General features: G+C 45.9%; 1 protein-coding gene across 1 annotated transcript; it reads left to right on the forward strand.

The window, feature by feature from the left end:
• The first annotated feature begins 6,491 nt into the window (after positions 1 to 6,491).
• Positions 6,492 to 14,062, forward strand: LOC127683041 (cytochrome P450 2A5-like). Its single transcript, XM_052179896.1, has 8 exons — positions 6,492 to 6,681; positions 7,378 to 7,527; positions 7,797 to 7,957; positions 9,575 to 9,751; positions 11,020 to 11,161; positions 11,597 to 11,784; positions 12,386 to 12,527; positions 13,775 to 14,062. The coding sequence occupies exons 1-8, from the start codon at positions 6,492 to 6,494 to the stop codon at positions 13,954 to 13,956; spliced, it is 1,332 nt and encodes a 443-aa protein (XP_052035856.1). The 3' UTR covers positions 13,957 to 14,062.
• Positions 14,063 to 16,030: the final 1,968 nt, after the last annotated feature.

The following is a 16,030-nucleotide window of genomic DNA, read 5'->3' on the forward strand; positions in this document are numbered from 1 at the left end:
CAATATCCAAAATTATGTGGAAGAACAAAAAACCCAGGATAGCAAAACTATTATCAACAATGAAAGAACTTATGGTAGAATCACCATCCCTGACTCAAGCTATACTACAGAGCAGATCTGATTAAAACTGCATGGTATTGGTACAGTGACAGGCAAGTAGATTAATGGAATAGAATTGAAGACCCAGAAATGAACCCACACACCTATGGTCACTTGATTTTTGACAAAAGAGCTAAAACCATCCTCTAGAAAAAAGACAGCATTTTCAACAAATGGTGCTGGGTTAACTGGCAGTCAACATATAGAAGGATGCAAATTGATCCATTCTTATTTCCGTGTACAAAGCTCAAGTTCAAGTAGATCAAAGACCTCTACATAAAACCAGATACACTAAAACTAATAAAAAAGAAAGTGGGAAGAGCCTTGAGCACATGGGCACAATGGAAATTTTCCTGACAAGAACACCAATAGCTTATACTCTATGATCAAGAATTGACAAATAGGACCTCATAAAATTCGTAGCTTCTGGAAGGCAAAGGACACTCTCAATAGGACAAAAGAGCAACCAACAGATTGGGAAATGATCTTTATTAGTCCTACATCCAATATAGGGCTAATATCAAATACAAAGAACTCAAGAAGTTAGACTTCAGAGAAACCAATAATCCTATTAAAAATGGGGTAGAGAACTAAACAAAGAATTCTCAACTGAAGAATACAGAATGGCTGAGAAGCACCTAAAGAAATGTTCAACATCCTTAATCATCAGGGCAATGCAAATCTAAACAACCCTGAGATTTCACCTCACACCAGTCAGAATGGCTAAGATAAAAAACTCAGGTGACAGCAGGTTCTGGCGAGGATATGGAGAGAGAACAGTCCTCTACTGCTGGTGGGGTTGCAAGCTAGTACAACCACTCTGGAAATCAGTCTGGTGATTCCTCAGAAAACTGGACATAGTATGCAGTTCCTTCTACCTCTACTTCAAAAGTGCTGGGACTGCAAGCATGCACCATGACACCTGGGTTTCTTTCTTTTTTTTTTTTTTTTTTTTGGTTTCTTTGGTTTTTTTGGATTTGGATTTTTCGAGACAGGGTTTCTCTGTATAGCCCTGGCTGTCCTGGAACTCACTCTGTAGACCAGGCTGGCCTCGAACTCAGAAATCCTCCTGCCTCTTCCTCCCAGAGTGCTAGGATTACAGGTGTGCGCCACCACTGCCCAGCTAACACCTGGGTTTCTTATGAGTCTTGAAACTGTGTGTGTCTGTGTCTGCCTGCCTGCCTGTCTGCCTGTCTGCCTGTGTGTCTGTCTGTCTGTCTGTCTGTCTGTCTGTCTATCTCTCTCTCTCTCTCTCTCTCTCTCTCTCTTTCTCTCTCATCTTCTTAGACTTAGGATAAAAAGGTGTACAGACAGGTAGAGACAAAACTCTTAATTAATCCCTGAATTACAGGGAGTGCCAGTCGTGTGTTGTGCTCTTTCCCAGGACCTAAAGCCCTGCTGGCTAGCTTGCTTTTGAACAAGGCTTGCTCAGAGTTGAAACTGGCCGAGGATTGACTCCCTGAAACTATGAATTAGGAACTGTTAAAGTCTCAAATCAGGTGGAAAACCAATGATATCAGTGATGCCACAAGTAGGGCCAGACTCCCAGAGAAAGTCTGACCCCATCTGTCCTTATTTAATGATTAAAATGAAGTAGGCTTATTTTTTTCAAATTGAGCATTGTGGGAATCGATTTTCCTTAAGACTCTTCTTGCTCCTTTAGTATTTTCAGCTCAATGCAGTGGTAGGGGACCTAGTGCTGCAAACAGAGAGACCCAGACTCTAACCTTGACTGTGTAGTTTTCCAAGTTGATGAGCTCAGTGTCTTCAGCTATAAACTAGAGATAATTTCAACCCTCGAAAAGATGTCAAAATTAAATCAGAGACTGGAGAGACAAGTTAGTGGTTAAGAGCACCGGTTGTTCTACCTTCCAAGAGATCCAGATTCTAATCCCATCATCTATGTAGTGGCCCACAACCATCTGTAACTCCAGTTTCAGGGATCTGATCCCCTGTTCTAGCCTCAAAGGTGTCAGTCATACTCATATAGTGCACAGTCGTACATGCAGACAAAACACTCATACACATAAAATTAAAAGGCGGGCAAAATTTCTACATAGGATTTGGTCACATCTCATTTTCTCTGATTCTTTCTTTTTAGAGTTTCAACACCCACTACCAACCAGTGCTGTGATCAATCACAATGTGCTCTGATGCTTGGATCTAGAAATCAGAGAAAAAACAAAGTTTCTGTCTGGATTTCTGCCATTCCAGAAGGTGCAGTTCATGGCCTGCCCTTAGAACAAAACTAATAAAAAGCAAAAGTGGGGAAATCCCTTCCCCCAACTCTTTCACACTCTGCTTTTACTGTTCAATAGAAAATTCACCCAGCTGGTGGAGATTTTAAAGTACATTTTTAAGTGTGTAGTTATTGTTCCCTTGATTCAATAGGAATGCACTCAACTACTGCCAGATACAGAAATACCCTTAGAGTATTTGCAACATCTTCATTCTCATAAAAAAAATTATGTTCAAAATGAAGGACTTTGAGCACCATTGGAGGACTTTCAGCAGTAGGATGAGGAAGGGGCTTAAAGGGGGAGTATAAGGGGTTAGGTGAGTGTGGCTAGGCGGCGTGGGGGAAGGTGTCCAGGCGGGCCCTTGCCTGGACACCTCTGCCCCTGAGGGACCACACACACGCAGACATGGTGTAGAATAGAGTTTATTCAGAATAGGTGATGGGAGTTAGTGGTAGAGAGAGAGAGGGAGAGAGAGAGAGAGAGAGAGAGAGAGAGTGAGTGAAGGCTGGCCATGACCACGTGGGGGGGGGGGAAGAGCCCCAGGGGCAGAGAGGTCAGAGAGTATGGGAGAGCAGAGAGCAAAGAGGGAGAGGAGCAGCAAGTAGCCCCTCTTATAGTGGCCAGATCTCTGGGGCGGGGCATACCTGGCTATTGCCAGGTAGGTGTGGGGTGGAGCTTAGACAAACCCCAACACAAAAGACAAACATCACTTGATCTCACATATATGGGGAGACTTAGGAAGCTGATCTCGTAGGGGAAAAAACTGGATGATAGAGGCTGGGAGAGGAGAGGTGTTTGTCAACGGATCAGAATATTAGTTAAGGAGGAGAACTGTACAACATGAAGGCCAGGGTTAATAACAAGGCATCATGGTCTAGATTACTACTAAGAGATTCTCTGTCACAAAATCCCATGTGATATAGTCCATATTCTAATTACCCTGATTTAGCCATTCTAAAATACAGAACATGTCAAAACATTGTGTTGTATGCCTTAAATATATCCAGGTGTTATTTGTCAATTTTAAAAAGTCCCTAAGTGGGGAGGGATAATAGAAAGGATGTGACATTGAAAAATAAGGGACCATGGGAGTGGCTGCGACATTGGGGAGGGGGAGTAACAACATAGTCAAAGCCAAAACAAAGCGTATATAAAAGTGCTTATAATACAACCTTTATGATATATGATAATTATATTGATTTTGAGTCTTAACATTATAAATGAGGCAAATATCATTTTTAAAAAAAAAGTCATGGGGCTGGAGATATGGCTCAGCAGCTAAGAGTGCTGACTGTTCTTCCAGACGTCCTCAGTCCAGTTCCCATGGTGGCTCACAACCATCTATCACGTGATCTGATGCTCTCTTCTGGTATGCAGGTATACATGCAAATAGAGCACTCATACATTTACACACACACACACACACACGCACACACACACACACACACACACACGACATCAACAGTCTTGGCACCATTGGTGCTTTCCAGTCCTACTTCAAGGAGTGGGTGTGCTACAGTAGAGTCTCAGCTCCCCAGGAAGGTGCTGGCCACAGTGACAAAGATGAACAGCCTCAAGTAGTGATATATGCATATATACATACTCATACATATATGGATGTATATATATTGATTTATATATATTTATATAATGATTAATTTAAAACGAGGGCGTGAATTTGAATGAACTCACTGGGGTGTATGGGTGTGTTTGGATGGAGGAAAGGAAGTGGCATAATTATATTATAATCTAAAAAATAAGAGAAAAATGGGGGTAGGGGGAAACCTGAGAGCTGAAGAGTCATAAAAATTAAAACAAAACCTGCCAAGGTAGGAGTCAGCTCCAGCTGATGGAGACTCATGGAAACACAGGTAGGCAGTGAGGTGACCCAATCACAGAAGCACACACATGGAATGCAGTCACTGATGAGTGGATATTAGCCCAGAAGCTCTGAATACCCAAGACACAATTCACATATCAAATGATTCCCAAGAAGAAGGAAGGAGAAGGCTGTGGTCCTGGAAAGGCTTGATGCAGCATTGTAGGGGATACCAGGACAGAGAAGTGGGAGGGGGGTGAGTGGGGAATGGGCAGAAGGAAGAGGGCTTATGGGACTTATAGGGAGGAGGGAACCGGGAAAGAGGAAATCATTTGGAATGTAAACAAAATGTATAGAAAATAATAAAATTAATAATATTAATTTCCCGTGTCTTCCCCAGTACGCTACGGGTTCCTTACAGAGAGCTGAGAAAATGCCAGAAACAAATTCCATGAAATAAGATCTATCTCTATGCACCAGAGTTTGTTATCTGCCTCATATGGCCGTGCAAATATGCAGATTACGCTTTTGAACAAAACTGGGATTGCTGGTAAATAAATAAAAATCCGATCTTCTTCCAGGCTGTTTCCATCCTGATCATCTGTCAAACCTGTTTCCCCATGCATTCCACAGCATACCTGTCCTTTGCCAGGTGAGGAACCAGGGACCTGCTGTCTTCCCAGCAGGAAGCACTCCAAGACCCTGTTGTTTCCCTGGTGAGAAACCTGAGCCCTGTTGTTTTCCTGGTGGGGAGCACTCCTGCCGCCCAGAGCAAACAACCAGACAGAAATGGAGCTTGACTTTTTATCCCTCTTCTGGTTTTCCCTTTTGCACTGTTCCAGCCAACACTCCCCAAACCCTGCTGTAATCCTTGTCACAACTATGAAATCTAAGGCGCCAACCTTTTCCTTCCCTGACTGCAGCCTTTTGTCCTCTGGGCTCACTCACCACCTGGCTACCTGGTGTGGTGGGGGTGGTGGTGTACTCTGGTTGATCAGCTCATGATTGGTTAATCAACCAAAGACCACAAAGGTGATAAAGGTCAATTATCTCTTTGATCAGCCATCTTTTGCTTGTTCTTGTCTGATTCTGGAGGGTTTTGTTTGGGGTTCATGGCAATGGGGTGTGAGTCTAAGAATCATAGGTGTTCAGGGACAATTTTCTGATGCCTCATAAAAAATAAAAACAACAACAAAAACAAAATCAAACTTTCCTACCATATTGGAGTTATCATCTCTCTCTCTCTCTCTCTCTCTCTCTCTCTCTCTCTCTCTCTCTCTCTCTCTCTCTAGCCTTGGCTGCCGTGGAACTTATTCTGTAGACCAGGCTGGACTTGAACTCAGAAATCCACCTGCCTCTGCCTCCCAAGTGCTGGGATTACAGGCATGTGCCACCACCGCCCAGCTATCATCATTTCTCAAGACCTAGACAGACCCTCAGATGTGGTCTCTAGTACTGTGCCAAGTTCCAGTGAAATACGAATCTGGTCTTCCCTACCTTCCTCACATCCTATGTTCCAGCTCCATCCTAGACTCAGAGACTTCCTCAGGGTTCTGAGCATTAGGAGAGAGCACAGAGCCAGTACCAAAGTACATCCAGGCCTGGGCAGGCGCCCACTCCCAGATCCCCCTGCAGTTTCAGTGTGACCCTCCCAGGCACTCCCCCATCACAGCCATTCTTCCCTCAAGATTCATAACCTGTAGGCCTGGAACCTCCATTTCTCTCATCCTTAAATTCAGGACCCTCTTCATTGAAAGACTCCCAAGAGTCGGGCGGGTATGGTAGTGTAGGCCTATAATCCCAGCAGTCAGGGCAGACACAGGTGGATCTCTGTGGTCTACGTACGGAGCTCTGGGCTAGCCAGGACTACATAGTGAAAGTCTATCTCAAACAGGAAAGAAAAATGGTCTTTCAACCTCATAGGCATTCATCCCATTTCAAACGAATGGACTCACTCTCTCCTAAGACCCTCCTATCCCTATCATTTGGGCCCTTCTCAGAGGAAGGGTCTCTAGTATCCATGTTATGAAGGATCTAGTTCTGGCTTCTTTCTACTGTCCTCTGTAATGTTATGTTATGCCTTGTTATGTAGCACTTCCTCTTAGATACCACAGATTCAGTCTACTCCCTGTTAATCTTTCATGGGGCCCTCCTCCTCCTTCAGTGTTGGCTATGTCCCAAACTTGGTGCACAACAGGGGGGTAGTCTGGAGGTGAAATGAGACAGTTGCATAATCAAGACCAAAGGCCAGTCTTCCGTCTCTGGATGTATAAAAGCAAGCTACTTCACCCATCACTGTCGTCTGTCTGTCTGTCTGCCACCCGACCGCCACCATGCTGGCCTCAGGACTCCTCCTGGTGGCTACAGTGGCCTTCCTCAGTGTGCTGGTCCTGATGTCTGTCTGGAAACAGAGGAAGCTCTCAGGAAAGCTACCTCCGGGACCCACCCCACTGCCCTTCATCGGGAACCTTCTTCAGCTGAACACAGAGCAAATGTACAACTCTCTCATGAAGGTGCCACAGCGCGTGGAGATGGGTCGAATGGGGGCATGAAGGGATGCCCAATTTTGGTTGAGGCTTGGCACTAGGGTATTGACCAGGTGGGAGTGTAATTTTAGGCCAGGGGAATTGCCAAGAAATCAGCACCACTTCCTAGGCCTGTGGGATCACATCTTGGGACAGCTGGTCTGAGAGGCGTTAGAACTCTAGCGAAATGACTCCCAGACCAGCTATGAAAGCACGAGCTGTCCCCTCTAACTTCTCTCATCATCCACCTCCATCAGATCAGAGACCGTTACGGACCTGTATTCACCATCTACCTGGGACCTCGCCGAATTGTGGTGCTGTGTGGACAGGAGGCAGTCAAGGAGGCTCTGGTGGACCAAGCTGAGGAATTCAGTGGGCGGGGCGAGCAGGCTACCTTCGACTGGCTTTTCAAAGGCTATGGTGAGAGGGACTTGGCACAGGGGAACGTGGCAGAGGACATTTGAGGGCATCCTTTCCCCAGCCTTCTCTCTGACTCTTCCACCCCTCCAGGCTATCGCTCACTTTTGTCTGTAGTTTCTTGGTGCCATCTTGTGTTTTGCACTTGCATTTCTAAGGATCTGTGTGCATCTTTCTCCTTCTGGCCCTCCTGTTAGCAGACCGGTGCAAGGGTGGTCAGGGGCCAGCCACGCCCCTCTCCTCTGACTTCTCGGGGGCTTCTCACTCACCCTCGCAGGCGTAGCCTTCAGCAGCGGGGAGCGAGCCAAACAGCTAAGGCGCTTCTCCATCGTCACGCTGCGGGACTTCGGCGTGGGCAAGCGTGGCATCGAGGAGCGCATCCAAGAGGAGGCGGGCTTTCTCATCGACTCATTTAGGAGAACGAACGGTAAGCTGAGCACCGCAAGTTCTTAGGACCTACCCAAGGTTGGACACCCTAGGCAAAGCAGCACCATGTCCCAGGAGAGGAAACTAGGCTAGGGAAGAGCATGCTGGTCCCCGCTGTGGGATCTAGTGTCAGGCGTTTGGGCTCAGTGCTGTAGCCAGTGCCCTTTTTAAATTCTCTCATTCAAATATCTGATGCTAACACCCAGGCAATGCTTTTTTGCCTAGTTCCAATATCTCCCTCTCCTTTCTTCTCCTCCTCCCCACCCACAGGTGCTTTCATCGACCCCACCTACTATCTGAGCCGAACAGTCTCCAATGTCATTAGCTCAATCGTCTTCGGGGACCGCTTCGACTATGAGGACAAAGAGTTCTTGTCACTGCTTAGAATGATGCTGGGAAGTTTCCAGTTCACAGCGACCTCTATGGGGCAGGTAACCTGTTTCAACCTGTCCTACCATGGCCCCTACCTCTGCTGCCAGCTCACTCCCAAACTGCTTCCCGCAAACACCTTCAAACTACCCCTAGCGGTTGCACAGGAACAGATGTCAGACCACAGACAGTTGTTCTCTCAACAGCCAAGCCTGAGACCAAAGCCAGCAGTCACTCTCCCTTCCTCTCCCTCACCACACTCCCCTCTCTCTCCTCCCCTCTGCCTCTCCCTGTCCCTCTCCCTCCCTCCCTCTCTCTCTCACACACAGAGCCACTCAGCTCTTTCTGCTGGTCATGCATTACCATTACAATTCATTTTAATCTCTAACTCGAGATCGCTGTAGGGAGGGTCCGCTGAATATCCTTCCTCTCTTCAGTTCCTGGGCATTCGGTGCTGCAGACTCAAGCTCACTCAAATCATGTGCGGTCTGCAAAGATATTCAGAGCTAGCCCCCCTGTAGTGTGTAGATGAGTACCCCTTACTTGGGCACGGAACTACACAAGCATCTGTGGCTCTAAGCAAAATTTCTACACAGTGTCCCCCAAACATCCAGCTAAGGGTCTCCCAACACAGCTCATTCACACACCCAAGTAGGGCCATCTGTGAAGCCAGCTGAATAACAGAGCAGGTGAACACATGAATATCAGCACTACTTAAAATAGAAATTAAAAAAAATTGGACAAGCGTATATTGTGTATTGAACCTATTCAGGCCCATACCCCTACTACCTTCCCTTTTCTCACACCTCCTCCTCCTCCTCCTCCTCCTCCTCCTCCTCCTCCTCCTCCTCCTCCTCCTCCTCTTCCTTCTCCTGTTATTCCTGTTTGTCCCTGAGTCTGTTTTACTTACAAGTGATATACATGTACAAATATATGCATACGTGTGTACACACGTGATTTGACATAGGTACCACAGATTGAAGGAACACATACACAAGTTCTGGTGAGATTTGTCTCATATGATGATCTCCCATTGTACCTGCTTTCCTGGAAATTCCATAACATTGTTTTTAATGGCTGAAAACTAACTCAGTGACATAAATACACCACACATACACACACACACACACACATACACAAACACACACACACACACACACACAAAGAGTTCCTGACACTGCTTCCGAATGCTGCTAGGAAACTTCCACACATTTCCACCTTCATCCCCTTGTTTTTGAACACTTCATCCCCTTGTTTTTGAACACCGAGGTTGAGTGTGAAATTCAGCTAATGTGACTATCCAGGACCGGCTTAATACTGGAAAACCTGTTAACCTTCACCAGTTCAAATCCTGCTAGTGTATAAACAGCTGCCTCCAGCTAAAGTCACCCAAATACCTATGCATCTACAGATGTAACGTCAGCCCAATTGGATGTCATCCAATGCAGCCATACTTAAGAACCCCAAACCCACATACACAACCAAATCCACCTCACTTAAAATATTGGACAATAGCCCTCTCACTTAAAGTATAAGAAAACCATGTTTCCACATTGCCCCACCTGATTACCTGATCTCCAGGACAGGTGACAGAAAGGTCCCTTGCCTAAAGGCAGCCGCCACCTCTTAGATTTTATGCAGACTGCTTCCTTAGTGCTTCCTCCCTTTTCCACCCTCAGCTCTACGAGATGTTCTCTTCTGTGATGAAATACCTGCCAGGGCCCCAGCAACAGGCCTTTAAGGAGCTTCAGGGGCTGGAGGACTTCATAACCAAGAAAGTGGAGCACAACCAGCGCACGTTGGATCCCAATTCCCCAAGGGACTTCATCGACTCCTTCCTCATCCGAATGCTGGAGGTAAACCCAGAAGCTAGGGAACTTCAGGGTGGAGGGAGGTTCAAAGCCAAGCAGGACGAAATCACGTGTGGGGTAGCCCCTCATTATAAACCTCACATCTTGTCACTCAGCACCACTGTTCCGCCCACTGCTCAGTCTCAGGAGGATGGACAGACTGAGGCCACCACCAGTGTATTAAAGGCTTAGTGATAGCCACTTATTTATTGCTCACACTTCTTCGGTGAGGTTGTGTTGTGACTTCCATTTTACAAATGAGGAGGCTGCAGCTCTGCGTCACAGCAGGTGGGCCATGTATCCTGCCTCAGTGTCTCAGGCTGATGCATTTACGTGACGTACCCCTTAACTTTGCCTGTCCGTGTTGCCATTCACATCTGTGGAACAGGTGACCTAACTTATCTGGGACTTTCTCTCACCTATGCAGAACAGAGGCAGGGGTGATGGTGGTGCTTTGTGACAGGAGCCTGTCATGTAGCCCTGGTTAGCTTGAAACTTGCTGTGTAGGCCAGGCAGGTCTTAAACCTGCGGTGGTCCTCCCATGTCTGCTTTCTCATGTCCTGGATTATCAGCATGTGGTATCCAGCTGTGATGGAACTTTATGTAGTCTGAGTGCAAAGGATTGTGGGAGGAAACTGCTCTAGAAAATATTAAGGTTCATAATGAAGAGATGAGATCTTGCTGCCTAACACTCATTGTCTGAGGGCTGAAAAGATGGCAGTGGCTAAAAGCACTGGCTGCTCTCCCATTGTGCCAGCATCTACATAGCAGTTCACAACCATGTAACTACAGTCCCAGTAGATCCGATGCCCTCTTGTGGCCTCCCTGGTTACTGCACACACTGTAGTGCTCTGATGCCCATGCATGCAAAACACTCATACACATAAAAATAATTTTTAAAAAACTCTATATCTATCTCAGACAAAAATATCTTTAGTTTTCCCTGGCTTCCTCCAACATGATGTCTGTACCATTGTTTCTCAGAGTCTTTCTCCAACCTTAACTTTCCTAAAATAGTTCTACCATTTAAAAATTGACAACTGAGTTGGTCATTATCAATCAGACAGCCAGCTAAGTGATGAATGACAAAAGAAGATTTAGGGCACTGGGTCACTTCCGAAGGTCTGGTACCCAGAGAGAACTTGTAATAGCCAGGGTTCCTCTTTTCAATCTTAGGTCTGGGCCAAAGAGAAGTGAGTTCAAGTTGGGGAAAATCTAGAAGGGCACCAAGAGTGTAAGGAGTGGATTTGACTTGAATATTCCCCTCCCTGCAGGAGAAGAAGAACCCCAATACTGAGTTCTACATGAAGAATTTGGTGCTGACGACACTAAATCTCTTCTTTGCTGGCACAGAGACCGTCAGCACCACCCTGCGCTATGGCTTTCTGTTGCTCATGAAGCACCCGGATGTTGAGGGTAAAGAAGGCTTCAAGGAACGGGAAAGCAGGGGTTGAGGGGAACACAGCATGGATATAGATTCTACACCTGCATCTCTTGTCTGCCACGATGTCCGTTACCTCTCTCAAGAAACTGGACTCTCAGATAGCTAGCTACTCCCTGCTGTGCCTAGACAGAGCCACAGCTGGTGGGGTTGCTCATCTGTGCTTCAAAGGAGCTACTTCCTGCTCCCCCAGGTCACCAGCTAAATTTCCTTCCATGCAACTCCCATATAATTCTGGTATGATCCATCCAGTTCCTAGGAAGTTCCTTCACTGATGCATGACTTGCATGTACTGAAAGTGATCTACAATGCCATACAATGTTCCAGGGCATCCATCCTGTCTTAGTTTCTGAACTATCATCTCTACTATGAAGTTCCTGGATACCTAAACCCATCCCTGTTCTTCTCAGCCAAGGTCCACGAGGAGATTGATCGGGTGATTGGCAGGAACCGGCAGCCCAAGTATGAGGACCGAATGAAGATGCCCTATACAGAGGCTGTAATCCACGAGATCCAGAGATTTGCAGACATGATCCCCATGGGCCTAGCTCGCCGGGTCACTAAGGACACCAAGTTTCGAGAGTTCCTCCTCCCCAAGGTGCTGATTCCCCCAGCCTAGAGTGACCTCTAGCCTTCTTCCGGGGCCTCCAGGACCTCCTCCTCATTAGAAATCACCAGGCCCCTCTCTCAGTATCTCAGTGACAGGCTTTCTCTGCCACCACACCCTTCTGCCCTCTTACTTAGAACTCCTATATATTGGCTTTCCCCTGAGACTTTCCTACCCAAGAATGTTAACTCTATGCCTCTCAAGAAGTATAAGCTTAATTTATCTAGATCCCAACTGTGTTAAAGACAGGAGTCTCATGTCTGCCATATATCCTGTTTAGGGCTACATAAATCCAATACCCCTCCAATCTTGACTTGAGAGACACAAATTGCTTGTCTTTTAACCTCCCACCCCAGAAGACAGAGCCCATGTCATTCATTCATCCTGTCTAATAGAACATGAGCCTCACATCCCCCATATTTCCATCTCAAGGATAACCTCATATTCCTAAAAGTTCCTCCCTCAAAGGCCCCCCACTCACATATGTTATCTTCATCGTCACCTGGGATACCCCAACTCACCCTTCTACCTCCTGTGGGCCAGCACGACACTCATCCAAATCTACCTCACCCAGACTCTTCTTCATCAACAGGGTACTGAAGTGTTTCCTATGCTGGGCTCTGTGCTGAGAGACCCCAAGTTCTTCTCTAACCCCAATGACTTCAACCCAAAGCACTTCCTAGATGACAATGGACAGTTTAAGAAGAGTGATGCCTTTGTGCCCTTTTCCATTGGTAAGAACCTACTGTCTAGTGCCAGGCTACTGCTCACACCAACAGAGATATCTTATTCATTGCTTCCATCTGATGCAGCCAAATACCTCTCTCCATCTTGGAATATTCCCTTGTATCTAACTCTGAGCTGACTGACTGTAGCTCCCATCATTCCCAAGTACCATGTATCTGAACCCTGGAGAAGTGATGGTCGAACTTTAATGATAGGTGAGGGGAAATGGAAGCTCAAACTAAGTCAGAGGGCTTTCTCGGGTCACACAACCAGTTCTTAGAAAGGATGTGGCTACATGGCAGCCGTACTGTTCCTCATCACTGTAGGGAAAGGTGTAAAATATTTTTTAATCTCCTTATGTAATTGTAGTCTCAGAGGCTTACTGCCTCTCTCTGCTAACATAGGCTTAGTCCTGGAAGCTTCAAACCTCTGTACAATCTTTTCTAAGCCTAGAATGTTTTCAGTCTCTGAGACTTGCGGCTGAATAAGGTCACCCCTTCATAGTTGTTTCTGATCGCTGCCTGGAAGTCAACTCAGTTGTTCTGGCTCAAACTCCTCTAACAGATTCAGTCTGGTTTCTCTCTCTTGGCCTCTCCCTGAATTGCTCTGCTTGACCTCATACTAACTTTGGCAATATGTTCTAATCTTCTATCTCCTTCTCATTCTCTGGCTTATTCTGTCTTTACCTATGACTAGTGTGTTCTCTTTCTACAACCTGCCTCTACACAATTGTCCTAGTAAAACTGCCTCTTTTCTCCATTTTTCTTTCTCTGTACTGCTTTCTAAGTAGCTTCCCTTTCCTGTCTCCTCTTGTGAGAGCTGGGCACATCCCATTCTGTCAAATCTTTCTCTGATTCGTCACTTTGTTTGCCAGTCAATTAGACATCACTTTCGAACATGGATGCTTCCTTCTACAAACTATCTTGTTTGGGATTAAAAGTGTATACTGAAGGTTTATTGTATTCCAGCCAGAGGGATTAAGGCTGAGCCACACAACTAGAAACAGGTTTTTTTTTCAGTAAATAATACAATCTCGGGGTCCACAGTGTGAACAAATATCTTGCAACAGAAGGGAATCCACATTTCTCATTGTTACTGCCTGGTGTGGATCAACCCACCTCAAGTAAAAGTACAGCTGATGCTCAGGGATTAGAGCTTTCCTTAAAGGTCTCAGCTCTTCCTTCCATGGAGAATGCAGCCAGGGATTTTCTATTGACATAAACTAACTTCACATTCCCCTGTCTTGTCTCTTTAGGAAAACGGTATTGTTTCGGAGAAGGACTGGCTAGGATGGAACTGTTTCTCTTCCTCACAAACATCATGCAGAACTTCCGCTTCAAATCCCCACAGGCACCCCAGGACATTGATGTGTCTCCTAGACTTGTGGGCTTTGCCACGATCCCACCAAACTACACTATGAGTTTCTTGTCCCGTTGAGCCAGGGCTGTATGAGGGTAAAGGGAAGGATTGAGATCAGACAAATGGGGAGTTGAAACTTAGAAAGGGTGAGAGGTACAGAAGAAACAGAGGACACAATGTAGACTTGCAGAAGGTATTTCAAAGGTAGCGGGGGGGGGAATTTATACTATGTTGTGAATAGGAATAATAAAATAATAAACGTAGATATTATTTATGGCATAAGTAGTCTTTGTCAAGTTTATACTAAAGGGCCTTGTGATCTCAGTTAACACTCAAAAGTGCGTGGGAAGGGGAAGAGAGTTCATGCTCATTTTATTGGTGAGTCACATTCTTGATTGTATTTTCCTTAATCTAAGTTTACCAAAGTCTCGCAGAATCTAAGAGCTCAGTAATATTTGGACAAAGATTGCTTATTGGCTAAATGCATTGGCCTTGGATACATTTTCAAACATCACCACCTCTCAAATAAAACACAAAAGTTCATGTCTATTGCCACATCATCCTATGCAGAGGTATTTCTAGAGCTCTGGATGGGCAGTGGGCCTGGCTCCACCTCTCACCCGCCCAAGCTTTGATCTGCTTACAGAGAAAACCAGGGCCAGTACATTGACACGAGTATGTGCTGATTCATGGATGTCCACATAAGTGCGTTGCAGGGTTTCCTCAGGTTATGCATGGTACATCTTCTGCCATGAGTTGGCGTCCAAACGTCAAGCGTTTGCTCACTGATCTGGGGTCAGAGCCAGTTACAGAGTTTGAAAAGCATATGCCCCAGTGCACTAGTGTAAATCTGGTGAGTGGATGCCAGTGCGATGCACAGTCTCAATAGTAGTGGACTCAGCAGTCAGCACTTTTTAGGCTTCTTACTTCCATGATGTCAGTATTGGGCATACCCAGGAGCAAAGGAAAGGTATAAGAGTATCAAGATGACATCTTTGGGATCTGTATTACAAGCCTTCCCTGGTGGTAAATTTCAACCCTACAAGCTGCAGATTCTTCTTGGGAGAATGAAGAGAGGATGGAGGGAACAGGGATGGTGAGGGGTGGGGTGGGGACAATGGATTAATTGGAAAAGTACTTGCCAAGCAATCATGAGGACTCGAGTTTGTATCTCCCAGCACCCCCCAAAAGTCTGGCATGATGGCACAAGCCTGTCACCCTGATGCTTGGAGGTGGGTGAAAGATGCCAGGTCCCTGAAGCTCAATGGGCAGCCCAGTCCAGCCAAATGGTGAACTCTGGATTTAAATTAGAAATCTCAAAAACCAAAGTGGAGACAGGAAAATCAACAGTCAACTAACCTAAGGGCTAGTGAACTAGACTCCTGGGGCTCTCAAGCATACATAGGCTGGACAAAGGCCCCAGGCATGTATGTAGCAGATGCACATCTCAGTCTTTATGTCGGCTCCCCAACAACTGGAGCAGGGGCTTCCCTAAAGCTATTGCTTGACTGTGGAATCCATTCCCCTAACTGGGCTGCCTTGTCTCACCTCAGTGAGAGAGGATGTGCCTAACCCTACAGAGACTTGATACTCCGGGATGGGAGGATACCCAAAGGGGCCCCCATACTCTCAGAGGAGAAGGGAATGGGATATGGGGGAGGGGTTTGTAAGGAGAGAACAGGATGTGAGCATCAATCAGGATGTAAAATGAATAAATAAATTAATTAATGGGAAAAAGTGGAGAGAGACTGAAGAAGATATGCAGTGTTGATCTGTGGCCTCTACATACACATGTACACATGCACCTTCATGCACATACAAATACACACACACACACACACACACACACACACACACAAGGATGGCTCAGTTTTAACAATGAGACACACTTTTGGGAGAAAGGAAGAGCAGCTAGAAAGCCTTTGAAAGTGAGGAAGGGAAAAATCTAACAAATTCTTTAATGTTGGAAAAATTTAAAAAAAAAAAAAAAAACCCTCCTAAAACTCCTGACCTGGGTTGGCTGAATGTGAGAACATATTCTAGCCAACAACGCTATACTAAACAGCAGCAGAGTTTATGACCTTCTAAAGTGCATCCAGAACATTCTTTAGGCTAAGCTGTATGTTAGGTTACAAAGTTTTCAATCACTTTA

Source organism: Apodemus sylvaticus, chromosome 1 (genome assembly GCF_947179515.1).
Source record: "Apodemus sylvaticus chromosome 1, mApoSyl1.1, whole genome shotgun sequence".
NCBI classification, from domain to species: domain Eukaryota; kingdom Metazoa; phylum Chordata; class Mammalia; order Rodentia; family Muridae; genus Apodemus; species Apodemus sylvaticus.

Excerpts from the sequence above, each read along its gene's own strand:
- LOC127683041 (XM_052179896.1), top strand. The coding sequence starts at position 6,492 with ATGCTGGCCTCAGGACTCCTCCTGGTGGCTACAGTGGCCTTCCTCAGT. Across the intron at positions 9,752-11,019 it reads TCCTCATCCGAATGCTGGAG|GAGAAGAAGAACCCCAATAC; the intron begins GTAAACCCAGAA and ends CCCTCCCTGCAG. Across the intron at positions 12,528-13,774 it reads CTTTGTGCCCTTTTCCATTG|GAAAACGGTATTGTTTCGGA; the intron begins GTAAGAACCTAC and ends TTGTCTCTTTAG.